The sequence below is a fragment of the Haliaeetus leucocephalus genome, unplaced genomic scaffold (assembly GCF_000737465.1).
Source record: "Haliaeetus leucocephalus isolate CR32 unplaced genomic scaffold, Haliaeetus_leucocephalus-4.0 Scaffold450, whole genome shotgun sequence".
In the NCBI taxonomy this organism is placed as follows: domain Eukaryota; kingdom Metazoa; phylum Chordata; class Aves; order Accipitriformes; family Accipitridae; genus Haliaeetus; species Haliaeetus leucocephalus.
In genome coordinates this window covers 21395806-21422517 of record NW_010972886.1, presented here as the reverse complement: position 1 = coordinate 21422517, position 26712 = coordinate 21395806, and the positions used below count along the sequence as shown (strand labels likewise).

Genomic DNA, 26712 nt, shown 5'->3' with positions numbered 1-26712 from the left:
CACTGCTTCTCAGAAAAAGACTTCAGCTGCAGCGGGACTGGGAGCTTCTTGCAGACTCTGACTGGGACGTGCCTGGGTGAGGGAGAGCCACCTGCTCCGCTCTGAGGGAAGGCAAGAGGGTGCCAGGCAGGCAGTGAAGGGGCCGGGTGCTGGGGAGTGCCCTGGTCTGCAGCTGGGTGCACTGTGCTCCCAGGGCTGGTGGGCGGCTGGGGGTCCTGGCGTACCTGAGGTTGGTAGAGGCTGCGAGGAGCTTGGGGCGGCTCGTCTGACTGCGGCGATGCTGAGCTGGGGTGGGCAGGAGCTGCTTGCATCGCGCAGCAGGTATCTGGAGCAGAGTGAGGGTGCACGGAACTCGCCGTAGAGATGGAGGCTCCTGCTTCAGCTCTCTTGTTAAGCACACTCAAGAACCAAATCGGTGGAAGACCCATTGCTGTTGGGGCTGTCATCTCTTCCCAGCCATGCTCCTGGCCCCGAGGTGCCTCTGTTCCTCCAAGGGCTGGGGGGACCAGCAACTGGGGCTGGCCGTGTCCTGGGGTCACCGCTGGCCTGCGGCAGCGTGAAACTCCATGTTTCACGCTCGCTTTGCCCCTGTGCAGGGCCACCCCCACCGGCGGCAGCGGGGGGGGCTTCTCCCCCAGCCAGCCTTCTTGGGAGGCACTCCCTGGGTTTGTGCTGCTGCTGCTCCTGCTCCTCCTCCCCTCTTTTTAAAGCTCATCACTCAGAGCAGCAATGCTTTTGATGCTGACTCGCCAAGGCTTAACTCGTTAGGCGGATATTTTTTATATTAGACTCCAGTGGGAAAATGGCTGATTGCATTTCCCTTTCACCTGAGGAAAACTGTGGCACTCCATCTGCAATGCAGGGAGGGAGCATGGTCGAGCCCTGGGGAGGGGAGCTGGGCTAGGGCTGCGCCAGCCCACTCCCAGGCCTGCCACCAGCTGCTGGGTGACCTTGGGCAAGTCGCTCTGCCCCTCCATGCCTCAGTTTCCCCATCTGTAATACTGCTCTACCTCACAGGGGTTGTTGTGAGGCTTCCTTGGCTAACATTTGCAAAGTGCTTCGAGATCCTTGGATGAGGGGTGCCATAGAAAGTCAGAGGGTCTTTGCGAAGGGTAACTGCAGTGGGGATTTGGGCAACCCAGCCCCCTTCCCAAGGGCTGTAGCAGGATGTGAGACATGAAGGGAACGAGCTGATCCTACAACTGAACTCGAGTGTGATTTGTTCCCTAGTCCTCCTTTATTTGTGGGTGTCTGTCAGTGAAGCTGCAGGACAGGCAGCTCCCCTGCCCCCACTCAAAATCGGGAATCGAAGCTGAGCCCTGACTTCCCTGGCTGCAGGGGCTTGTGCCCCGACAGAGGTGCTGGAGTGGAAGGTAGGCAAAGAGTTGGTGGGCAAGGTGAACAAGGAAAGGTCAGGCACTATCTTCTGCCAAGACTTCTGTGGCAGAGGTCAGAGCCCACCTGCCGGCTCATGGGGGCGGTGGTACAGAGAGCACCTTCCAGCCTTTGCCCGGGCCGTGCGTCTGGGACAGGGGACAGGTACAGGCACCTGGCCCCAGGCAGGTTTCCTTAGCGGCCAGTTAGATGGGCAAGTGGGAGTCAGGTCCCCGGGATCCTGGTCCTCTCTCTGAGGATCCATGGGACCCTCAGGCAAATCACTTGACTTGTCTGCGCTTCAGTTTCCCCATCTGTAGAACGGGGACAGTAAATCGGACCTACCTCACAGGAGGTGTGAGTCTCCCTGCATCGCTTTGCAAAGTGCTCCAAGACCCTGGGGCAAAAGGCACTCCGTAAATGCAAAGTATTGTTACCGAACCATTGTTACGCATGACAGTCTGGGCAGGAAGGCGTGACACCTCCCAGTTGCCCCAAGAGACCCCCCAGCCCATGCTTGGAGGAGAACTTCCATGGGAGAGGACAGTGAAGGGAGGAAGGGATTTTTTTAAAGAACTATTTTTAGCTGTCCTAACCTGTTGGCCTTTTTTAGACGGTATCTGGACACAGTTCCACCTACCACAGGATATGCAATGCTGTACTATGCATGGATTACTCATCTGGCTTGATGGGAAAAGTCAACATAACCAGTTTTTGAAATGTAACTCTATACGCATATGTGTGTGGGTGCTGTACGGACACGCAGGGGGCTCCAGGGGAGCGGGCTGGCCTGGGGGCTTGTGCCAGCTCCTGCGGGGCCCCTGCTGTCCCAAGGGCTTTGGGGGGTCTGCAGAGGCTTTCCGGGGCATGCGGGGGAGAAGGGCCTGCCAGAGGTGTGTGCTGCGACCGACCCGTATGTGTATAAGCATATATAAACACATGTAGGAGATACCTGCAAATAAACACAGGATGTGTACAACATGCTGTGTGATGACTTACAGCACATTTTTGCACTGTAGAGGTCTAGTTAGCTTTGCCTTGAATGAAATAAAGTTTATGTTTACTAGAGAAACTTGCTCTGGTTTGGGTTGCTGTGGGTGCCTGCCTAGCCTTATCATGAACCCCCAGGCATGCATGCTGCATTGCAAGCCCTGCACTGAGGCAAAGAGCAGCAGCATTTCCCTTGTGTGCCGAGCATGGGCTGTGTCCGTTCTCTGCAACTGCTTGTCCCAGGTGGATAACTGCCACTGTGCTGGCTGCATCCTAGACACGCTGGGGCAAGGGCTGGGTGCTGCTTCCCAGCACCCATGGGTGAGTGCTGCCCACTCAAGCCCAGGGGCTGTGGGTGCCTGGAGCTGGGGAGCCAGCCTGGCGTGGGGTGCAGGACAGGACGGGGGCTGTGGTGCTACTTTTGGAGGGACAACATTTGCAGGGTGCTTGGGGGTATTTCCCAGTGCAAAAGGTGCTCTGAGCACCTGAAAAGCAGGATCTCTCCCTGCCACGTTGCACGGGAATGGCCCCGATGTCTACTGGGGCTGAAGCTACGCTAGAAGAAGTTGATTTAAAAGCATGCCTAACGTCCCTGTTTGTTTACAACAATTTAAACTGACTGCATTCCGCTCAGCTTGTCCGACTGAGTGGCCAAGGTCCACGCAGCCCTTTCTTCCTTGTGTGCAGGAACAGCTTGTTCACAAGAGCCAGCAAATAACCCCTGCTTTGCGCTGGGAAAGCAGCTCCGGCACAGCACAAGGTATTGCGAAAAATAACCCCTGCAAGCAAGAGGGACAAAGCCTTCAGAGGCTGCCTGAAAAAACAAATACTTTCTTTTAATGGGGATACTCTATGGCACAAACGTCCTTTCCCCTCTGTGTAACGGTAGTGAGCAAACAGCAACTTAGCCCCACAGGAGCCTTCCTGCCACAGCAGGGTCAGCACAGAGCAATAAATTAATCTTTCTCCGGAAGGGAGCTTGAGCCGGTCAGATTCCTTTGTGGTATCGGTGGCCGTTGTTCCGAGCTGCCCTTTGCCTCCTTAGCTGGCCTCTGGTGTGCTAAATCACAGCCTGCCAGCGAGGGTTCAGGAGGCACCGCTCACCTTCCGTGGCTGGAGATCCATTTCCCAGCTACCGCTGGAGCCAAGACAGCCAAGTGCATGGGGAGGGAGGCTTGGGGAGAGAGGAGGGACCTGTCCCGGCTGGTCTCAGAGCTCTGACTGGAAGGAGAGAGGGAGGGAGAGAAGAAACTGCAAGCTTTGAAGGGCAGCGGCAACCAGGAGACAAACGGAGTCGCATCCTTAAGGAGCTGGCTGGGCTCCCGCACAGAGCTGAAGGGGGCTGGTTGCCCCCAGCCTGTCCTGCAGCGACAGTGCGGTTCCCCACTGTGCAGAACTGCCAAGGGGGCCCTGGCCCTTCCCCACCGCCCCCCAAAACCTGCGCGACAGAGCAGCCATGGGTGTCGCTGCAGCGGTGTCGGCAGTACGGCACTGACCCTCCAGACGGTGTAGATCCAGTTGAGGTAGGCACGGACGCTGGTGTAGACGCCGGGCGTGCTGGGGGTCCCGCAGCCCTGGCCCCAGCTGACGATGCCCACCACCTGCCAGTGCCTGCCTGAGTACAGCAGGGGCCCGCCGCTGTCCCCCTATGAAGAACAAACCGGCTGAGTGGGTGCTGAGGACCCCCCCAGTCCCCAGCATGGCGGGCACCGGTGGTCACAGCTGCGGCTCGCAGCCGTTTCCCGGGAGCACAGCTCTTCCCTGAAAAGGGCTGTTTCATCGATAGCTGCAGACCAACCCACCGCCTCTTTCTGGACCCGGCACCCCCCACCTGGCAGGTGTCCACCCCGCCTTGGGGCAAGCCGGCACATAGCATCTTCTCGGTGACCTCCCCGTGGTAGGCGACCAGGTTGCAGCTCTCTGCATCTATGAGTTCCACCTCCGCCTGCTGCAGGGTCTCCGACAGTTTGCCTGCGCCAAACGTGGCCGCTCAGAGGGGCGCCCCCAGCAGCCCCGGGCGAGCAGGGACTGCACCAGCCCGGCTCCTCCTGCTCGCCTCCACGCTGTCCCGCTCACCGTGCTCCTGCGTGTAGCCCCAGCCTATCACCCACAGGGACGTGCCCGGCACCAGCTCCTCATCGAAATAGGGCAGGCAGATGGGCTTGCTGCTGTCTGGGAGAGGTGAGGTGCAGGAGATGTCTGGGGAGGTTTGCAGGGAAGGTGCCCGTGCCCGGACTGGCTGGGCCCACGAGCCGGCCGGGCACCCAGCTCCCCGCTGCACTCTTCGTAAGGCACCGCTTGCACGCAGCCCGCTCCACGCTGCTGCTCGGTGCCCACTGAGCACTGCCACACAGGGGGCATCGCCCTCCTAGCCCGCTTCTCGTTGCCGTCAGAAGACACTTGGGACTCTTGCTGTGAGGTGTGTGCCACGTCTCACCTGAGACATGCAGGGGAGACTGCAGCTTCACCAGGGCAATGTCATTGTCCTTGGGAGACGCAGGTGTCACCTCAGCCAGGAAGACCTTCTCCACAGGGAGGGTGACGGTGCCCGAGAGGAGGTCGGAGCCAGCCTTCACGTGCCAACTCTGAATGACGGGGTTGTTCCTGTGCACAGACATGCCTCTTACTGCTCCCTTCTTTCCTCTCCATGAGCCTGCTGTGGGGACAGGCAGCAAAGCCCTGCCTGCACGCTGCCCCGCTCAGCATCAGTCAGCTGTGTTGGCCCAAGGGGCACAAAGACCTGCGCAAAGCCCTGCACAGATGTGTTAATTACGGGACACTTAAGCAACACGTAGCTTAAACCCCGAGGGACCCAGCCTGGCCTCGAGGAGTCGGCCCAGCCCTGACACGTCGGTGCCGGCTGACCAGTGTGCCGCAGCGGGGAGGTCGCCAACTCACTTGAAGCAGTGCGCTGCCGTTAGGATCCAGCTGGGGTCGATGATGCTGCCCCCGCAGATGTGCTCCTTCCTGTACTGCAAGCTGACCTGCCACGGCCAAGCCTCGATGGCGGCCGGACTCCCGCCCAGCACACGCGGAGTCCTGATGCTCTCCCCGCAGTCTTTTGCCCGGCAGCGATGGCGGAGCAGCGACAAAGCAACACGTTAGCTGTGGCGGTGGGAGAGAAAGAGCACCCGCTCTGCCCTCCTCCATCCTTGGGGGTGAGCGGGGACGGAGGGTCCTGCGCCTCCCAGGGAAGGGAGTGTGGCCCAGGTGCCTCCCCCTCACCCCGTGACACTGCCTGGGTCACCCCTTTCTGGGACACTTGGCACACCCCCCTTTTGTTCTCTGTTCGCGCATCATCCAGGCTTGCTGAAATTGGTTTGTCCATTCCTTGCCTTCTCCAGCCCACCAAGCAGATTAGTTTAATCAGGGTAATTCATCAGTAAAAGTAAACCCATCCAGGCAGCTGGTTAAGCCTCTTGTAGGTGTTTCATTTCTGGGAGGTTTATACTGGCTTAGGAATAAGGCTAGTACTAATTAAGTCCAACTTTTCTCATGCAAACAGTGCGGGAACCAGGGAGGGCCAGGGCTTGGGCCGGAGCTGAGCTCTTGCAGCCGCAGCGCAGCAGCACATGGGGCCGTGCCAGGAATGAGGACCTGGAGCGGCATGAGGCCTGCAAGGTGCAAACAGCACCTCGATACTTACTGGAACAAAAGAGCGAAACAACCAATCCAGAGAAGCATTTCCTGGAAGAGGGAGGAAAAGGGCTGGATTTGGCAGAGGAGAGGCTCTGGCTCTGGAGCCAGGCACAGCAGGCGCCCACTCAGGGCGAGGGGCACGGCAGCCGCCTCTGCACGGGCCCCACTGCTCACCTGCCTGGGTCAGGCATCTGGAGGCTGCCGTTGCTCAGCATGAGTTCACGGGGAGGCAGGGGCTGCCCTGCGTCTGCCTCCACTGGCCAGAAAGTGGGGGTGCTGAAAGACATGGGCTGACACAGGTCAGCAAGTCTCAGGCATGCTACCAGTGGGGCACGGGTGCTGGGAGAGGACAGGCATTGGTGCCCGAGCATCTCCAGAAGCCAGGAAACTCGGCGGTTCTGGCTCAGACTGAGCCAAGGATGGTATAACCCGGTTCCAAAACTTGAGGGACTGAAGCTTTATGAGTAGGTCTTAAATGTTTGCCTGCAGCCCCGACAAAGAGCTGCTGAGATGGGGAGGAAGCAGGAGTTTAGGAAGGGAACGTCAACCCTGCACCAGTGAGCAAGAGAAAGACCCCATAGGAAAAAGGGGGTTCCGTGGGGCAGGGACACAGGGATGCCAGAAGCGCCACAGCCCTGAGGGTTGGGTGCAGGAAGGGGGGACTGGCCGCTGAGCCCAGGACGAGGGACAGGAGCATATTGAAGGAAGGGAAGCTACTCCCTGTTGTTCGGGGAGGCATGGGGCACGTAGCTCCCGGGGGACCTCAGGGGTGTCCCTGCGGTTACCTCTTGTGATATTCGTGGCCTGGGACTCAAAGCATCTGTCCCTGATTTTTTGGAACTGGAAATACCATCTTGGGCTCACTCTAGGGTCCTAGAGGGGCTCAAACACCAGAACCCATCTTCTCCCTAGTATACCCCTAACTTAACTCAAGCTCTCCCTTAACCCAGGGCTGACACCAAACACACAGGGCTAGCACGCTATTTCCCCAAATCTCAGCTTTAACCAGCTGTAGCTGAATGCAGCACTACAAACTTGCTAGCTCAGGGCAGTGCACGAGGTGGACACAGGTGGGTGACATGGAGCTTCATCCCAGCTGCAAGGACCCAGCCCTGGCCATAGCTGTGCAGCACCCACACCCCCCACCCAGCACCCACACCACCCACCCAACTGCTGCTCTCCTGGGCCTTTGAAGGGGGAGTGCAGTGCTCTGGTGAGGAGAGTGCATGCTGTTGTGAGCTGCAGGGCAGCCCTGCTGCATGGGTGCCTGTGAGTAGGTGGGGGTGAGGTGAGGGGTAGGAGCCAGGCAGGGTGCCCGTGGGCTGGGGACGGAGCAGAGGATGCTGGGCACGGTACTGTGCTTATGTGAGAAGCTGCCAGGGCTTCTAGCACAGAGACTAGCTGACTCCTAGGGATGCACAGAGGGCTCTGCATGGCGGGGATGGACCAAAACCATTAGTGGAGAGCTTTGAGTGCTTTGTAAGTAAAGAGCCCCACTCAAAAAGAGGTTTTGTGGGAGAGGGATAGATAAAATGGGCAAGAGAGGTGTGGAGAAAGCAGCCTTGTACCTCCTATAGCCCATTTGCTCACAGGCTGCTTTTGCCAGCACCAGGTTGAAGTGGTCGTGGCAGATGCAGGACCAGGCTCCAGTGTTTCTGTTAAGCACCTGCAGGATGGATCTGTCTTTGGAAACACGGGCTGGAGAAAGACACAGAGTCAGCTTTGTTGCAGGTGACTTCAGCAGGTGGAGGCTTGCTGCAGCAGCCCGGCCCCTCCAGAGCGCTGGCAGGGTGTCCTGGACTCACCCCCAGCTGGTGGCCCCTCAGGGACCCACTGGGGACAGCTGGCCTCGTCCTCGCCCTGCAGACAGTCCATTTGCCCATCACACACCTGCCGCAGCAGCACCAGCTTCAGGGGCTGTTTGCAGAAGAAGTAGTGGTAGTCCAGGTAAACCTTGACTAGAGGGAAAGGGGGAGCTTAGTGCTGAGCTCGTGCTGCTGGGCAGGCTCAGGGCTTGCCTTTGGGGGCTCAGCAAGAAGGTGGCAGAGCCAGTCCCGGCTGAGCCCTGCGTCCAGAGCTGTGTTTGCCAAGCTGCGGCTGTGCCCAGCAGTGGCAGGAGGAAGGGGGAGAGAAGGGCAGGAGCCATACTCAAGAACCCGACCATAACCAGGCAGGCGAGGCTGAACACTGCTGCCAGGATGGGGATGCCAATCCGCTTGAAGGACTCCAGAGCCGTGGAGGCTTTGCGTCTTGTGCTGGGACCTGTGACACAGAGGAGCATGGCCCCGCATCGCCAGGCCCAGCCTGGCAGCACCCACACCCCCAGCTCCTGTGGGCATTACCTCTGCCATTCAGTCGCTCGGAGGCTAAATCCTGCAAACCAGAGAGGAAAACCAGTTACTGAGCCGAACCTTCGGCCAGAAAGCAAGTCGGCAGGCGGAAAGGGTCCATAGCAGCTTGGCTAGCTGGCGATCCCCACGCCTAACGTGGGATCCTTAATGTGATCAGCCGCCCTGGGGAGGGCAGCCCAGAGAAAGCAGAGGATCAGCTAAGCCTGGGCAGGCACAGAGGCTGCTGTCTCTTGGGCTTGCTCGAGGCCCACCAGGACGATGGGCAGGGAAACTGCCCCAACCCACAGCTGAGGTTGTTTTAGAGCTGCTGGGGACGGGGGTGGCACGTCCTAGTGCAACAGCATTTGGCTCTGCTGTCACCAGGGATCTCTGGCTGTGGTGTTCCCATGGATGCCACTTGTGCAATTCCAGTAACTGGCTATTAATGTTACAGAGATACTGCCTTTAATGCACTAGAGGCTTAAGAAGTCATAGGTGTTATGAAAGAGGCACTTTCTGATGTGCCAAGAAACCCTGAGTCAAAATACATGTGCCTGCAGGGCTGTGCCACCCGGACATGTCACGATGGGGGTTATTCTTTGGCTGGCCCAGTGTGGGGTCAGAAACCGAGCAGCACAGCCTGAGTCCTCCCTGACAAACTGTCAGAGCCGCTGGAGAAACCAGCCTGGCCCATGGGAACGGGTGCTCTTGGGGCGGGGAGGGAGGGCTGTGCTGCTGCTAGGACACACGTAAACACAGCCCCGGCTGCAGTCAGCAATGGAGCGAGTGATGAATAAGGCATTGATCCCACTTGATCTCCTCAAAATTATTTTCCTGTAATAGCTTCTCATACAAGAGGTGCCCAACTGCAGTAGGAAGGGTCCCGTCAGCGGCACCAGGCAGCCGTTGCTGAAGGAGCCACTCCTGTCCTCGGTGGGCAGGTTGGTGCTGGGCAAAGATCAGAGCCCCTTTGCAGGGGGTTCAGGTGGAGACCGTATGTTTCTCTTGCCCTGTTCTGCGGCCCTGCTTGTGCCACGCTATTGAGAGCTGCTTCCTGGCAGCTTGCGGTTTGAAAGCGTGCTCCTGCCCTGCTGAGGCTGTGGAAAGCAGCATGCTTGCTTTTCCCTTGAATGCCTTTCCATCCCCAGGCGAGCGCTTTTCCTTTGCTGTTGCTTCTGGACCCTACCACGACAGGTAAGACAAGCTTTTTTGCAGGGCCAGTACCCAGCATGAACAGAGGTAAGGAAGATTAAAAACACTGCAATAAACCCATAGATCCAGGAGAGTTTGGGATTTAGAAGCCTTTGCTCATTTGGCTGCTGAGCATCAGGAGCAGCACGCTTTTCCTGGGCAGCAGAGAGCTGGAGATGATTGCATTTGTTGTCTCAAACGAGAGCAGAGGCCCCTGGGCAACCTCAGAGCTCGGAGTTTGGGGCTTTGAAGAACAGCGGTGCAGCGAGACCGGGGTTGTGGTAAGGCTGTAAAGGGGCTGTGCTCCAGCCCGAGGCTGGTAGGAGGGAGTGGCGGAGCTCTCCCTCTCCAGGTCACTGTGTTTGGGCATGTTTAGCCATGCACAAAGACTCTACCAGCAGGATTTTACAGACGAGTGCCAAGCCATTATTCGTGGGTTAATACACAAAGATAGCTTGGATTTAATGTGCTGCTAGCTCAGCTGTCACTGCCCCTCGCCCAGCCAGGAAACATTGCCTCCCCATCACGGCCCTGCCGCATGGCTTGGGCTGCCAGTTTTGGCTGCTCGCTTGCCGGGGAACAAGAAGTGACCTGTGCAGGGGAGGACCAGATCCTGCCCAGTGCTGTGGGCATGCCGCTGTGCCCCAGCATGCAGCTGTCCGGCTCTTTTGAGGGAATGCCAGGGCCCTTTCTCTGAACAGCTGAGCTCGTCTGGCACCGATGCTGAGCATGGGCAAGTCATGGCGAGTGCCTGGCTGCTGGATGGGCTCTGCATAGCCCCTCAGGTCTTTTTGGCTCCCACCAGGGCACTGCAGTGCTACCAGGGGATCCCAGCTGAGCTCCTGGGGGCCTGGGGCCTGGCTCCTGGTGGCAGGGAGTCGGGGACCTGCTGGGAGCAGGAGGGCAGGGTGGGAAGAGGAGCATGTCTCCTGGACTTCCCATCTTGGCCGCCCTTTCAGAGCTGCTTATCTGCAGTGTCCAGTGCCTGCAGGAGCCCTGGGAATTTTGTAATGCCGGCTCAGCTTACTCCCAAACGCCGCCAGTTGAGGGCACGTGGGGCCAGTCCTTCCTCATGCTGACCTCTTGTGTAACCGTGGGCCTGGGCCGGGCATGACCCAGATAATGGGATCCTAACGGTTCCCTGCAGGAATAGTCCCAGGGCCCCGTCGGCTCCTCCAGGCTCTGTGGCATGGCCGGGGCTCTGCGGCTGGGGGGCACTGCAGCTGCCTCTGCCTGCCGGCAAGCTGCCCGTACTTGTGCCCATCATGTCGTCTGGTGTCGGGCTCCTTTCTGACAACCCTGGGCAGGTCTCGTGCAGACGCAGGTGGAAGGGGTGATGCTGTGGTGCTGGCCACTTTCCCACACAGAGAAGGTATTGCCCATTGTTGGGGTTTGGTTTTTTTTTTCATATTCTTCAGTCCACAAACTTCCTCTGTTTCAAACAGATTCACAGCTTGGAGCTGCCCCAGGGGCTGCCTCTCCATGACTGCCCACTTGCTTTCAAAACCACACTACGAGCAAGAGCCGCACTGGTTAAGCTCAAAGCAAGGCAAGAGCTGTGCCAGCTCCTTTGTGGAGTGGAAGCACATGATTTCCTAGATAACTCAAGGCTACCGTAACTAATTGAACTCCCTTGCCGTATTCTCTGGAAGCACACTAATGCCGCTCTGGCCAGTCTGCACTCCAGCTGTGCAAATGTCAGCCCACGAACTGTGGACTCCTGATGAACTTCTGCACCCGCACCATCTGAGCAGGCTCAGGCGGCTGGGGTGCAGGCGGACTCTTGCCATTTGCCCTCCGCAGTGTGTGGCTGAAAGGCTCTGTTGTGCACCAAGTAGCTGTGCTGGCTGCTCCTGAATGAGGTAAGGTAGGATGTTCCTGTGCAGACCCCACCTTCAAAGGGTGCTCAGATCTGGGGCTAACTCCTTGGGTGCAGGGGGTTTAACCCATGGGTGTGTGTAGCAGGTGGGTGAGTTCCCCACCCCAGAGGGTTGTCCCAGTGTATCGCTGGTGGATGGTTTTATAGCGAACTGGGCAATACATGGCTGCCCTCTTTTACAGAAGCCTTTTCCTCCTAGGGAGGGACTGCATGCCAGGCTGGGGTTTGGTGGCCATGGCTTTGCTTGCAAAAGGCACTGAATGAAGGAAGCTGAGCTGAGCACGCCCCTTGTGCTGAGCAGAGGGACTGGGCAGTCCCATGGTGTGAGCTGTGTAGAGAGGCAGGGGTGCCGGGCTCTTGCCCAGGCATTGCCTAAGAACCAGCTCCTTCTCCGGGGGACAGGGACGGGACAAGATGCTCCAGAAGGGCACGTGTCCTTGGTGAGCAGACTTGTGAGATGCCCTGCCTGCCTGTCTGCTTCCCAGTCTGGGAGACGGCCAAGGCAAGCCACAGAGAAATGTGGGAGTGAGACCTTGTGGGGATAGCCAAGCGCCGTATCCAACAGCCACGGCAGGGTACTGAGAGAGATGGGTAAAATCATTCCCTGCCTGGATGCCGTGGGGGACTAGGGTCAGGGAGCAGCAGCTCTTTTGAGCCTGGGCTGCCTCGTCACCGGTAAACCACTCCTGGCAGACCTGGGCTGCGAGTGCAGCCAGCCGCGGGGTGTGCGGGGTGCCGACTGCTCGCTCCTGGGGCGAGGGGCTGGAGGCTGACATGCAGGGAGCGGGCAAAGCGGTGGGCAAAGCTGTCGGTAACTCACCATGTTCATCCAGCTCTGACGTGGTCTTCCGCCTGCAGAAACCCAGCAAAGATCCTCCAGTCTGGGACGCAGGGAGGCTGTGGGTGCCCCGATGCCCCAGGAGCCCGGGCCGGCGATGCTCCCGCCACCCCTGTGCCTGAGCTGCTCTGCCTGCGCTGTACTAACACTGGGGCAGGACCGCCCAAGCACTCCTTAAAACCCACAACAGGAGTTGTGAAACAGGAATTGTGATTTGTATTGTAATATAACACCGGTTTATCAGCAGCACCATCACCTGCAATAATCTCCTGAGCATCTGCCACTGGAGGGTGACTCACCTGCAGAGCTGCTGTCACAAAATAGCTTATCAAGAGCCAACTGACTGATAGAGCAGGATTTTTCCTGCTCCTCTCCTGATGATAAGAGGAGCCACAGCCATCCCGCTCTTTGTCCGTCTCTTCCGCGTTGCACTGAGTTGTTTTTAAACAGAGGTTTTAGTAGGTGGAGGAGGAAAGGAGAAGAGTTTATGCATGAGGATACCAGGCCATTATATGCTCCTGCCTCTTGGGTCACTTGGTCTGTGTGTCCCTGCACAGTCCCAGGTCATGGCTGGCAGGTGCGCCTGGCAGGGCCAGAGCGAAGTTAAAAGGAAAGCGAGCGGATGCCCATGGCAGGTTACCTCTGGTTACCAGGAATAACCACTCTGGGACGCAGAGCTGCTTGCTTTAGCCTGCTGCTGGCAGCACTGCCAGGCAGGATGGACATTTAGGTTTTGGCGTGTGGGAGCCGCTTGCTGCAGCTGGGCGAAGGCTGGTGCAGGGAGCCGGCTGGGGTCAGGGAGTCTGCGGGCTGCGGTCGGCCCCACTGGCAGCTGGCTGGAAAGCTTGGCCTTGTGCAGACTCATGCTGGAAGTGGTGGGTGCGCAGGATTTGCCAAGCAGCTAATTACCCTCTCCTCCTTTTGTAATCAAGCTTTCCCAATGGTCAGGGAGAGCTGCTGCTGCCAGGTGTGTGCACCCTGCCAGTGGGGAGACAGCAGAGTATCCCGGATCTGCAGCTCCTCGGCCGGGGAGCCATGCCATCACTGTGCCAGCTCGCCCCTGCTGCAGCAGGGACCCTGCCTGCACTGGGGAGGGCCTGACCAGGGATCCTGGCATCTGCATGTGGCTCTGCAGGTAAGGGCATTCTCCACACTCACTGGTGAGGATCCAGTCCCCTCGGGAGGTGTGAGGGGTCTCGGCTCCTGCCCGCATGGTCCATGCAATGCCCAGAGACCGTGGGATGGAGGGTGGAGAGCGGCAGCCGGTGGGTGCAGCCGCACGCTTTGTGCAGGAGGGTGCCCTGCGCTGCTGTGGGAACTTCCAGCTTGCAAACTGGTTTAAGGGGCTGCACGCGACAGCGGGGAGCTGGGCAGAGGGCTTGCGTCCCTGACGTGCCACCGTGGGCCCTGGCTGGGGCAGCACAGGCAAATGGCTGCGTGGGCATCTGATGCAGCGTGAACTGCAGCACGGTGGAGCAAGCTCTCCTATCCAGTCTGGGCATGCCTGTCCCTTGTCAGGGAACAAACTGTGGCTTAAAAGCAGAAGCAGCTCAAGAGATGGGTGCTACTAGGGAGAGGCTCTGGAGCGGTCCCATGCATCCAGCACCACCGGCGCAGCTGCAGCCCTGTGCTGTGCCACAGAGACCTCCTCGAGGTGTGGGCAGCCTTCCTAGAGCATCCCAGTGCAAGCCCCACACACCCCACGGCCTGGACCTGCTGCCGTGGAAGGGAGAGCAGCCCGGGAGCATCTGTGGGGTGAGAGGTGGCAAGGTGGGGAGCAGCTCTTCCTCCTTTGAGCTTGAGCGAGGGTTTTGAGGAAGCAGCTGAGGTTTGCAGATGTTATGTCACAGTTCCACGTGCCTTCGGGGCTTTGCTTCCTGGAGTGCGGCTGCATTTCCAGCCCATCACCTTTCCGTGGCCTCTTGCGCATGGAGCCCTGGCATGACGCAAGCTTCCGGGCACCCCGGCTCCATCTGGGGTCAGGCAGAGGCCAGGCAGGGCTGGCCCAGGGCTCTGCACAGCTGCCAGCCTCTCCGAGCCACGTGGACACGCACCCTGACCCTTTCCTCTCCGCTGCCTGGCGAGGAGCAGTCCCGGGCCTTCTGTCTGAGCCGGACGCTGCCAGGGCCTCGGGGTCTGTGGTGCACATCATCCCCCCTGCATCCACGCAAGCATCCCCACGGGTCCAAGGCATCACCCCTGGGTCTTGGTCCTCGCTCCCAGGGAGGGCTGCTCAGAGGCTTGGCTCCTGCCCTGGCCGCCCTGCGCTACTTGCACTGGGGCATGGCATAGTCAGAGGCTGCGCCTGGCAAAGCACACGCAAAGGGGGGAGGGATTTTGCCCTGGCTGCCCAAGTTTCCAAGCTGTTAATTGTTATCCCTGTTTGTTACCTTCTACCTGCAGCCACGGGAGATGGTTTCCCCCTCTTTCCGCAAGCAGGCAGTGATTGCCACCAAACCCTGGGGCTCAGGGCTTTGAGAAGATGATCGAATACAGCTGTGAGTGTGCCATACCAGGAGGTGTCTGTGACTGGGGGCAGCTGGTGGGGGACGTCCTGTCACCCTGGGGTCCTGCCCTCCCCGTGGGTGCCCTTGCCCTGCACAGAGCCCTAACCTTTGCAGGTGTCCCCAAACGCCCAAGCCCGGGCTCTGTGTGGGACCCTTCCTGCCCCCCTCCAGCTGCTGCTCTTTGCCAGGAGAAGGACATAGCCACTTGGGCACCTTGCCAGGGCTGGACACCCCTGTGTCCAGGGCATCCCTGCCCCTTGGGCTTCCAGCGCTACCAGTTCAACCTCTGCCTAGCTGCCTGTCCCTGCCAGCAGCGGGAGGGCAGAGCTGCCCTTGTGGTCGGGCATCATGCCTTCCCCAAGCGGGTGGGGAGGCTGGGCGGGGCTGGGCTGGGAGCAGCCATTGTGGGCTGGGGCTCAGGCGATGTGCCGTCCATCGCATGAGCAGTTACGTCTGCTGGAGCTCCTCTGCTTTCTCCCCTGGGAACCAGTTGAACCGGCGGGCAAGGAGCGGTGCCCGGCCTTGCTGCAGGACAGGCGGTGAGGCGGCTGTGTCACCGGGAGAGGAGGGGACGGGCAGGACGTGCCAGGTGCAGCACTCACCACTGCTGCAGCAGCTCCCAGCTGGGGCTAGCCGTGAGCAGCTCCTGCAGCACGGCGCTGGGCGATGGACTCCCAGGCAGGTGAGCAGGTGGCCTTTTTCTTCCCCTGTGGGGCAGAGGTGGGGATGGTTTATGGCATGGGCAGTGGCTTGCTAACCTTCCCCTCCCCTCTGCTGTCTGTGGAGCTGGGGCTTGGGGCTCAGCTGCTGGTGTGGCTCTACCTCAAGCAGTGCTGCTCCGCGGCATCTCACTGGGATGCGAGGACATCTGCTCCCGAGGGTGTCAGGGCAGGGAGCGCCTCCCACGCACGGCACAGGGCAGGGGCCAGGCATGAAGCTGTCGCCCTCCCACCAGAGGTAGGCACGGTGAGAGGGCAGTTTCGGCAGCCAGCTGATTCAGGGAGGCTATTGCACCATGCTCCTCCTGTCCCGCAGCTCCTGCTGCGTGAGTCACTCCTTCAGCAGACTCCCTGACCTCACCCGCATTGGTCCATGCCGGCGCCTGGGGTCCCGGGGCTCCCAGCTCAGCCCTGGCCCAGCAGAAGCAGGGCACATTGGCTGCCCATGTATCCTGGCCTCCTGAGCCCTGCCGTGGGGGCGCAGCAGAAGGGAAGGGCAGGCTGGTCCTGCTCATCTTCCAAGCACAACTTGGAAGCTGGCAGCGAGATGCTCTGCAGCTCCCCGGGTTGATTGCTGGATTCCATCAGGTAGAGCAAGTGCTGTGGGTTGCAGGATGACCTGGGACCTTGCTCACTATGTAAACACTGTGACCACAGGGGAAATGTTCTCACTCCACCGGCATCTGTCTAAATTTAGCTGCTGTTAGGTCATTCTTTTCCGCTGCCACCTCACTCCTGATGCTGCAAGGCACAGCACCCAGTCTCTGTGCCGGGCACCTGCCCCAAGCCCTCTGTGCGGGCAGGGGAGTGCTGCGGGGCTGACCGTGCACTGGGGCAGTGGCCAAACCCTGCTGTCCCCTCCTGGGCACAGCAGCCCCCGGAGTTATCCCCACCACCACCCCTGCCTGCGTTTTGCTAATGGGCCACACTGGGACTGAGCGGGCAGCTTGCTGGTCAGGAAGGCCCCGTGGCAGGATTGAAGGGGATGCTGGGGTGCAGGCGGGTGTGCAGGAGCCAGCTGTGACAACGGAGAAGGGTCCAGGATGGCGTTTGCACAGCGGTCTGGGAAAGCAGAAGCTGGCAGCAGCCAGAGAGGTGTAATTCGCAGCCCTGTGCTGTACACTGCATGAGATGTCCTCTGTGCAGCATGCAACGTGTGGTCAGCAGAGAAATGGCTGCTCGTCAGCTGGGCTGTGCCTGGGCACCTTGGTGTCCCCTTGACAATGTCAGGAGTGTTGGCTGGCGCTGGCCTTCGCCAGACCCTGCGGTGTTGGACGGGAGGGATGGAGAGGGTGCGGAGCTCCTGTGTATCATCGTCATCCTGTAGCAGGACCTGCTCGCCCTGAGAAATGCATCCTCTAGAGGGAACTGCCTGTCCAGAAATGGGCCTGCGCAGCTGCGCAGGGACGGCTGTGGGGACAGAGTGGGTTATGGCACTGCATGGCTGCAGGAGCACTGGGACAGCCAGCACCAGTGCTGCAGCTGTGGCACCTTGCTGCTCTTCTGGCTCTTCTCCGCTCAGCCGGGTGCTGCCAGGGCACGGCTGGCAAGATGCACCAGAGCCACAGGACAGCCCAGCTGCGCGAGGTGGCAGCCAGCAAGTGTCTCCTCAGCCCCAGCCCTGCTCTGCTACCTCCCTGCTCTGCCTGCACTTTTGCTGCCAAAATTCCAGCTACATAGCATGGCTAAACCCTGCTGACTGCCAACAGCTCCCTGTGCAGCCAAGGAGGAGTGGGCACAGGACCATGAGTGGGGGTACAGGCATCGTCAGGGCGGCCAGCTCCCCACCCCCAGTGCAATGCGATGGGCCCTGGGCACAGCCAAAAGCTGCCTGGGGTCCAGCTGAGCTCCCGGCGGGGCTGGGAGCAGGAATAGCAGGGGATCCTGCTTATGGGGAATGTGGGCTCCTGTTTAGGCTGAGGGCAGTGGGTCACCCCCACTCCCCTCTGGGCTCCCTTCCCAGGTCACCATCCTGCCCACTGGCTCACTGGGGGACAGCAGAGGCGGTGGCTGTGCGACCAAGATCACAAGTCTCCAGCACGGGGCTTTGGGGGTAGCAAAAATCTCTGTGCCACAATGCTCAACAGCCTCATGGAGTGCAGTCCCTCCATGCCATAGTGACAGCATGGGGTGGAGGGATGTATCCCAGCCCTACAGCTGTCCTGTTGCCCCCAGGGGATGGTCAGAACCCACAGCTTCCCAGAGCCATTTGACTGCAGAGCCCCTTCTCCCTCTGCTTTACAGGGCAAGAACACATCAATGTGCTTGGGGTTGTCTTAGGTGTCGGGCTGACCTTGCTGATCCTGGTGCTTTTTGGCTACACCTTCATCCGGTGGTACCAGAGGGGCCAGTGCTGGCGCCGTGAGTACGGGCAGAGCAGGGGGACAGGCAGCAGCAGGGCAGGGAGGGCTCAAAAGAAAAGGGCTGCAGGGCCCAGGGCATGGGAGCACGCCTGACATTTGCTGGGGGCTGGGGAAACTGGCGTGCAGGGTGGCTCTGGTGCAAGCTGGAGGCATGCAGAGGCCAAGGAGGGGGATGCACAGTGATGTCCTGGTGCAGCTGGCTGTCCCGCTGGCTGTCCTGCCCATCCCTATGCTGCTGCACAGACTTGCAGCAAAGCAAAGGCACCACATGGCTCTGACACCTCTCCTTCCCCCTTCTCCAGGGCCTGACTTTGTCTTCAACCTCTACCATACCTGGTAAGTGAGGCTGTGTGGGGTACCTGGGTCAGGCTGGCTGCTCCCTTTGCATGGTGCCGAGGGGTCGCAAACACTCACCAGTCCCTAAACCCACTGAGCTCTGCTGTTTGCAGGTGCTGCCCCTCCGGGACAGATGCCCTGGGGAGTCCTGGCTGTCCAGGGACAGTCCCCACGCTGTGGGCTGGCGGGGGGACAGGCAGCTCACTGACATCTCTGCCTTCCCTGCAGTGGGCTGGGGTCAGTGGCGGTGGAGCTGGTGCCACCGTTCAGCATCAGCGGCTTGCTGAGCAGGACAGGGAGCAGCTATGTGCCTTTCCAGGACCGAGGGCCATGAGGCGGGAGCCAGGCTGGCATGCAGGTAGGACATCACCCTGCCCGGTGATGGACGAGCGGGTCCCCGGCCGTGTACATCCCCCAGCACAGCCCACCACAGCAGCAGCGCTATGAAGGTGCCTGGGAGCAGCTGGTGCTTGGGGCAGCTGCAGCAGTGGGTGCCTCTGCGGGGAGCCGAGGCGCTGGGTGGGAGTGCTGTGCCCCAGAGCCTCCATGCTTCCCCGTAGCCCCTGGTCATTGCAGCTTTCCCTGGGATAGTCCCAAGTTTTTTCCTGCAAAAGTCCTCCCCATGCCTGTGGGGCATCAGGGGCTTTCCCTGGACTCTGGTTTTGTTTCCCTCCCCCAGTGCAGGCTTTGGTTTTCATTTCCTTCCTCATGCCCCACTGCCCTTGCCCTGGGACTGGACGCATGGCTGGGGGCTGGGGGCTGGGGGCTGGGGCTGGAGTGCGTGTGCTCCCTGCACTGCTTCCCCATGCTGCCTCACACCCACCTTCTAGCATCAACAGAAAGAGCAACCAAAACTGGCCATGGGGGAATTCCTCTGTTCTTGCTTGTTTAAAAAACAGCCCCTGAATGTGCTGGATTTCTACTGAAATTGTAACGGTGCAGTTTCTGTTTTCAGAAGAGCTTCTCCAGCTGCTCCTTGCAGGTGCATTTCTCTTGCTGGCCCTCCCCGACCACAGGCAGCACAGGTAGGTGCCTGAGGTCGGCTGACATCCCCAGGCTGGTGCACTGGCCCAGCCTCCCCTCGCTTGAGATGGAGGAGGGAGCTGCCTTATCCCATGCTTCCTCAGCACACATCCTGGAGAGAAAAGACACCTTCCCCACGGACCCCCACAGCTCAGAGAGACCCCAGTCCTCAGGACCAGCTGGCTGCGTGCCCAGGCTGTTGGTGAACAGGGCAGTGGGAGTGCAGGAAACCAGCTAAAAAGGACAGCAATGAGCCACAGAACTGGACAGCTGGTTTTGTGCAACAGGGGAAAATGCCATAGGGAAATGAGACTGCTTCAGACTTCCCTCCTCGGTTGAATATCTAGACCAATGTGGAAATTTGCCCTCCGCACTGATGGTGCAAGCAAACACCTCAGAAAGCCCCTGCGGGCTTTCTCATGCCAGCCGCCTTCAGCCTCGGCAGAGCAAGCGGCCGTGGAAGCGCCTGGAGCACAAGAGCAGCCCTGGCAAAGCTGCTGCGGCCCTCGGAGAGGGGCCCCTGCCTGGCAGGTGAGGGCTGGTGAGGCACGGGGGCTTTGGGACCATTTCTTTGCAAACTGTTTGCTCAGAAGGAAAACAAAGAGAAGCTCGGGAGACCGTGTGGTTACGTCTAGGGAAACCGGTGAGGATGGAGTGGAGAGCCCCAGTCTGCACCCTGGCTTGCAAGGCAGCTGCTGGCTGTCCACAAGCCCCCTCCCTTCTCCTTCCCCGTGCCCGCCGTGCTGCTCCTCGCAGGGTGCTGGGGGAGGAAAGGTGTTTGCACGGGTGCAGCCCCTCGCTGGGGTGGCCAAGGTGCAGTGCTCCCTGCTGCAAGAGCAGGAGAAGGAGAGCCACTCGCAGAGGAGTTAGAGCTGAATGTCCTCCGTGCGTTAGGCTGTGACTTAGTTGAGGAAAATGTGAGCATCCGGGATTTCCAGAGAGTCGGAGGGACCGTCCGTGCTCTCGGCTATTAAAGCCAAAGCACATGGTCTGTGGCTTTCTGGCAAACTCATCTGGGTTTCACTGAAAGGAGAGCCCTGGCTGCTTGTGGAGGGGGAGGGTAATGCCGTCTCTCTCTCGGCCCCAGGTGCTGCCCCTGGATGCTGCCGGCTGGAGCCTTTCGTGGTGGGCAGGAACCGGCAGCACCCAGCACTGCATGGGATCCGGCCACAGAGCTTGACGTCAGGAGCATTTAAAAAAAAAAAAAAAAAAGTCATGCTTAGTTTTGATGATTCTGTTTTTCAGAGGAAGTTGGAAAAAAAGAAAGCAAAAAGCCCCAACCCCCAAAATACCCAGAGGCAGAAGAGATGGTGGAAATGGAAAGGCAGGAGGATGCACACAGCTGGCATTGGCACCGCCGGTGCAGCGGGGTGCCTGCCGCAGCCGGGCCCTCCGCATGATGCAGGGAGCGTATCTTAAGTACAAGTAGTGCAACGTCAGACGTAACAGAAGGAAATGTAGCAATGCATCAACAACCCTTCTCCTGACTGCAGTGATTCATGTTTTCACCTGGAAAAAAGTACTCCCCGAGCTGGGTTTCCACCAACAGTTTTAATGGGACTATCCCGCCGTGAAGGTTCTTGGAAACTAAGCGGCTTCTGGAAAAACTCTCCAGTGGCCTGGTAGTAGTCAAACGTAGCCCACGGTAAGTTGTTCCTGTTCTGACAGAAACTATTCCCCCACCCCCCGGTTTCCACTTGTTCCGCTCTGCCCTGGAAGAGCTCCTGTCCTTCCCTGGTGCGTGGTCCACCCACGGGATGTGCCGCACGCACAGCACGTCCCTGTGAAATCACCACAAGCTGCCTGGGTCTTTTTCCCTGCTGCTCCTCTGGTGCACACTCCTACAACACAACACTCGCCTGGGACAACTACGCTGGTCCTCAGATGAGTGTGAAGCTCTCAGTGGGCTGGCTTTGTTCTCCTGTTTTGCCAGTTGAGAGGTGGAAACACTCTTCCCTGTGTAACGTAAAGGCATGTTGCCCTTTGCTGCAGGGCAGAGTCCATGGCTGAAAATGGAAAGCGCAGCTTGACCTTAGAAGAGGGTGCACAGATGAATGGACCAAATAAATAACACCACATCCTTTCTGTATTTACAAATTAAATAGAATAAATAACATCTGTATGCAATAGTGGCAGAACGTGGACTATAGTGTGGGCAGGGCTGCCCTGGCTCATGCTGGGCTCATACGGCAGCTGCTGCATGCATCCTGCACCCCGTCAGAAGTATCCAGCACCCTGGGTCTCTGCCATGGGGGCTGAATGCTGAAGGGTCTCTGTACAGTCAGGTTAGTCCCTTGCTCCCTCCCAGTGAGGCCAGCCAGGGTGGGAGCTCCGTGCTCCCAGCAGCAGGATGGCTGACGTCAGGCTGCTCTTTGCTCTTGGTATCCATGTTGTGAAAGGTTGGATGGGATCAGCAGCATGGACGTCAGCTGGAGGAGCCCGGCGCTCGCCTGTGAAAGGGGGAAGTGGGGAGGGGAAGCGCAGGGCTGGCTCCGGCTCTGGCCCCAAGAGTGGCCTTGAGCCCAGGGGGTGCATGGCCCACACTGGGCTGCTGGGGAGGGCAGACAAGGCAGGATCACCCTTTGGAAACGTCCTGGTGTGTATCCTTGGTGGTCAGAGGAGGTGGGGGCGAGGCCCTCCAGCGCAGCCCATCCCTGTGTCTCATTAGCTTTACACCAGAGACTGGCTGGAGTGAAGGTGCAGGGCACACTGGAGGCTTGCCACAGCAGTACCGGGGCCAAAGCTGCCCCAGAAGTAGCTAAGCTGGTGCTTCTCGGGCGAGTATCAGCCAGGGCACCGCTCAGTTTGATGCGTTAACATTCAGGGGTTGGCAGTAGCTTATTGGAGTAGCTGCTCCCCGTGGGCAGTGGCTAGAAGAGGTAGTTGGGACAGCGTGTGGGGCTGGCGGGCACCCACTCCCCACCACGGGGATGGCTCACAGGCGGCTGTCCTTGCTGTCCCCGTTGAGCAGGCTCAGGGGGTTGATTTGCAGTGTGAGCCACTTGTTGGTGCTGAGGCTGGAGATGAGGGGCAGCGTCCCCAGGAGGTCAGTGTTGAAGATGCTCAGGTCAAAGGGAGCTTTCAGGAGCTCGGGGCTGACTTTGGAGGTCGAGGGAGCACCTGGAGCCCCATAGCTCAGCAGAGTCGGGGCTCGGGGCCCCACCTGGCTGGAAAAGTCCCAGGCAGTGGGCTCCCGAGGGGTGCCCCATGGAGTGAGGTCCTGTGCGTGGCTGCAGGGATGCTCGGGAGAGAACTGCTTCAAGTACCCTTTGGCCACAGCCAGCTCGGAGCACTCTACATCCAGCACGACGTCAGTGCTGCCAGGGCCCTGCAGGGATCCTGCACAGCCTGAGAAGGGCAGCCCCTTGGCTGGGTCCTGCCTCGACTCCACCATGCCCTTGGACTGCTGCAGGTACCCACGGAACTCCATGACTTGCTGGCCGTCCTGGCCGGCGGCAGGGGAGAGGCTGAGCTCCCCTCTGCAGGGCTGCCTGGCCTCCGCAGGGCTGGCGTTCCCGCTGCTGGAGGAGCATGTGAGGCGAGGGCAGGTGCTCTCCAACCCCACGCCGCTGTCGTCACCAGTGGGCAGCTGCCGCTTGTAGCCCTGGGGCTCAGGGCCTGAGGAGCGGCTCAGTTCAGAGGAGGAGGTGTGCAGGCAGATGCCGCTGTCGGTGCTGGTGCAGCTGCTGTCTCCGCTCCCCCTGGCCTCTGGCCCCAGCAGGCATACCCAGTCCTCGGGCCATGCTGGGAGCCTCCAGCCCTTCTCCACGGGCAGCTGGGCTGTGCTGGTGCTGCCGTCAGGGCCACTGTCCTGCTGGGGCTCCTTCTGGCACAGGAACAGCTGCTGGACAGGATCTGCGTCTGGGCTGCCTGAGGATGAGGACTCCTGCTCCACCCAGAGCGAGCTCTGTTTTATGAAAGATTTCTGGGAGGGAGAGAAAAGAGGGGAGTGAGCCGTGCTTCTTCCCTGTTTGTTGCCTGCCTCTCCCAAGAGCTATCCAAGCCTGCACCCTCACGCCGGCCGCAAGGGGTGCCGCATGCCTGGCTGCCTTACCAGGACGGACGGTGGCCTCATGGGTTTCTTTATGTAGGTGCACACCAGCAGAGCCCCCAGGAGACCCAAGAGCAACAGGGTGATGAATGAGGAGCTGACGGTGCTCAGGACAAGCTCTGCGCCCCCTGCAAGAGAGGACGTGCCCAGGTGAGGCAGGAAGGGCAGAGTCCCTGGTGCATGTAGCACAAAGGCCCTGCAGCAGGGACGTGGAGTGGCCGCCCTGGTGCGGACTCCCGCAGCCCCAGGGCCAGGAGGCTGAGGAGGACCTGCGTCCCGCAAGGTCCCCCCTTCCCTGGCTCCCCCACCACTTACTGTCTCTCTCGCCGATGGTGACACACTGCTCGTCGGTGCGTGTGGTGCGGGTGTGCCGGCTGGCCACGTCGGGCTCCACGCTGATGCAGTACTCAGTGTCCCAGAAGAGATTGCTGACGTTGAACTCTGGGGTGGTCTCCACCACTTCGTACTGCAATGACGAGAGCATGGGCTGGTACCTGAGAGCCCCCAGCTCCTGCGGGAGTGCTGGGCCCCCGTGTTTTCCTCCCTCCTCCTCCACTGTCCCCTGGGGAAAGTCCCCAGGGTGCTTAGCAATACGGCTGACAGTAGCTAGACCCAAAATCCCAACAAGAGTTGGGGAACGTACTGCAATAGAACGTGCAGAGAAATCTCTCTGCTGTGTTGTGGCTGTGAGAAAGCTCAATATTAAGTTTTACAGAAGACTGTATTTTAAAACTATGTTTTTCAACTTGAGCAGCACTGCGCGTGACAGATGGGGATAGCACTGGACCAGCAACTCATCTCACCGTCCGATTGTCCTGTGCCCTCCTGATGTACACCCGGTATCGCCTCGAGTACTTCTGTATGTTGTCGTATTCCACGGTGAGGTTGCCCACCCTGAAGAGCAGTTGCAGCTGCACGTGGATGGTGTTGCCTGTCACAGAGAGGCTCTGGCCCGACAGGTGCAGGCGGGCTGGAAATGAGTCAGTTGGGAGAGCACGTTAGGGTTTTCTCCTGTCTGCAGCTCTAAGAGCCTTTGCAGCAGCGGATGGAGCTGTTGACGGTTCCTCGCAGCCAGTGCCGCCCGTCCTAGGTTTGTCCCATCCCATCCCACAGCCTGGCTGCCCTCCGGGACAGTGGGAAGAGAGAGACGTCCCTGCTCTCATGTGTCCCAAAGTTCCTCCCAAGCAGTTTGGCACCCTGACCTGTGTCATCCTTGAAGCCTCCTGCCCCCTGCCGCAGGGTGGAGGCAGACACCTGACCTACCTTCTTGTGGGGAGAAAGAGTTGGTCCTTTGCCATGGGGACGTGTGGTTTCTGGACACGGCCCTGACCCGTGCATAGTAGCGCAGGGCAGGATCCAGGGTGTAGTATGTGAGGTCGCAGGAGTGCCGCAAGATCTTCATGCAGTTTGGGATGGCTGTCCAGGAGACATTCGTGCCATAGCTGCAGGGAGAAGCACCTGGAGTGAGAGCAGTGCGGGCAGGCACCAGTGACTCCGGTATCACCGCACTCAGTATCAGATCCCAGGCAGGGGCCAAACCCCCTTGTGCCCCTGTTGCTGTACTCACACTTTGTACTCCACTTCATAGCGGACATTGCTGGGGGGGTTGTGTCCCGGCTCCCACCGCAGCAGGTGATGCGCTACCTTTGCAGCAAAGTGCACGTGTGTGGGGCTCGCCAGCTTCTCACCTGCGGGACCAAAGGCAAGCGTTAGGCGAGGCTGCACATCATCCCGTCCCGCTGGTGCCCGCAAGAGTTGGGCAGAGCTCCTTATGATTGCCCCCTCGATGGCTTGCCTGGAGCTTGATTGCCATATTCAGCAGTGACCACCCACCCGAAAAGCACAAGGACTGGCCCAGGCCTGTCCCACTTCCAAGTTTCAGTGTTTGCTCAACCCCCTCTTTCCCTTCCTCTCTCTTCTGGGGAGAGCCCAGCTCAGCCCAGCCAAGAGGATCTCAGTGCTTTTCTGGCCCGAGAAAGGAGCCTGCTGTATTTGCACCTGTGACCACGCCTGCCATTTGCTAGGGGCTCTGTTTGGATTCAGCTTTCCTGTTTTGCTTGTCTGCTGTCTGGAACAAAGAGACTTTTTCACACCTCCTGCCTGAATTTCAGTATTGTCACCTGGCAGCAAAGCATCACTCGATAACATCTGTTCACCCTTTCTGCACCGGTTTCCTCAGCAGTCGCTGTCTGCCAGAAAACACTAAGCTGTGCCAGTGCCCTGGGAGGATGGCTGGCAGCAGAGCACCGCGCTAGCAACCAGGGCATTTCACCACAATACAAGGCACCGTGGTCCGCGCTGGTGGAGATCAGCAAGGCTGATGCTTGAGGAATAACAAACACAGCCTTTAGGCTCCCAACCAGCAAAGAAAAGTGGGCGGTGAGCAGGAAGCCTTGACTGTGTACTGTTCCAAGCAGGCAGGAGCCTGTGGGCACCGCCAGCCTGAGTGCCGACCAGCCAGCAAAGGTGTCTGACCTGCAGCTCCAAACCGCAGCGGCTCCACTCGCTGCCTGCCCTGCGTGCCTTCCCCCGTGTTGGTCCCCAGCCCCATGCTGGATCCTATGCGCGGAGGGCAGCGGAGCAGCCTGCCAGAAGCCATGGGGCTCGGGCACAGCGAGCGGGGAGCTAAAGACCAGGGCGGTGTGGGCAAAAGAGACTTACCGTCTGTCCTCCAGGCAAGGAGCAGTGCCACAAACAGTGCCAGGGCTGTGGTGGAGGGGGCCATGCCGGCTCAGCATCCTCTGCGAGCGCTGGGCTGGGCGAGCAGGGTGCCAAGCTCTGCTCTGGCGGGTTGCTGAACACTTGTTTTTCCCCAGAGGCTGGCTTAGTGACGTCTCGGAGGCGTTAGCGCAGTGGGAGGAAAGTAGCTGTGTCGCGACTTCCACTTTTCTTTACTGTCCACCCACTCACCCACAGCTAATCTCTCAGCCCAGGGTGGGCATTTCCTACAGGCAGCCTTCAAGGAAGAGCTTTGGGGGCTTTTCTAAACAAAATGGTATACCGCTGAGAAAGGGAAAATAGGAGTAAATCGTGCGGCTGCTGCTTCATTATTAAATGAGGTATTAAAAGCAGAGCACAGGGGCTGAGCGTAAGTACCTAGGCTGACCTGTCACCGGGATTTTACCGAGCACAGCACCCGCCCAGCAGTGTCCTCTTGGGCCAGTGTCCTGTCCTGCCAGCGGCTAAAGCCGGTCGGGTCCTAGCCAGCCCTGGGGAGCCCGGCAGCCCCGGGAGGGGGTTCTTGCTTTCTCTTCCTTTGGGCTCAGCCCGTACCCTGCTGCTTCAGTCCGCCGTTCGCCTTTCCCCACTTCCGGGGCCGAGTGACAGCCTCTGGGCTGTTATGTGTCCTGCGAGCGCCTACGCGTGTGCGTGACAGCGCAAGCTCTGACGTCAGGTGCGGCAGAGGGGGCTGTAAGCTGTCCCCGGGGCTCCGGCAGCTCTCAGCTTGACCCGGGGCCCCAAGACGGCCACG

General features: G+C 59.6%; 2 protein-coding genes across 2 annotated transcripts; both read right to left on the bottom strand.

Annotated features, from left to right (window-relative positions):
• Nucleotides 1–3573: 3573 nt before the first annotated feature.
• TMPRSS4 (transmembrane protease, serine 4) lies at nt 3574–12518 on the bottom strand. The gene is given in 15 exon segments (XM_010575096.1): nt 3574–3585; nt 3861–4010; nt 4196–4335; nt 4441–4536; nt 4802–4968; nt 5263–5422; nt 6011–6051; nt 6178–6279; nt 7572–7701; nt 7809–7961; nt 8152–8265; nt 8346–8376; nt 12224–12249; nt 12252–12386; nt 12389–12518. Coding segments are annotated over 15 exon segments (1587 nt in total).
• A 9025-nt stretch (nt 12519–21543) lies between these two features.
• IL10RA (interleukin 10 receptor, alpha) lies at nt 21544–25986 on the bottom strand. Its single transcript, XM_010574993.1, has 7 exons — nt 25902–25986; nt 24808–24928; nt 24504–24682; nt 24044–24210; nt 23556–23706; nt 23244–23368; nt 21544–23114 (listed from the first exon to the last, which is right to left on the bottom strand). Exons 1-7 carry the CDS (start codon nt 25963–25965, stop codon nt 22125–22127), a joined length of 1797 nt encoding a protein of 598 aa, XP_010573295.1. The 5' UTR covers nt 25966–25986; the 3' UTR covers nt 21544–22124.
• Between the last annotated feature and the right edge of the window lie 726 nt (nt 25987–26712).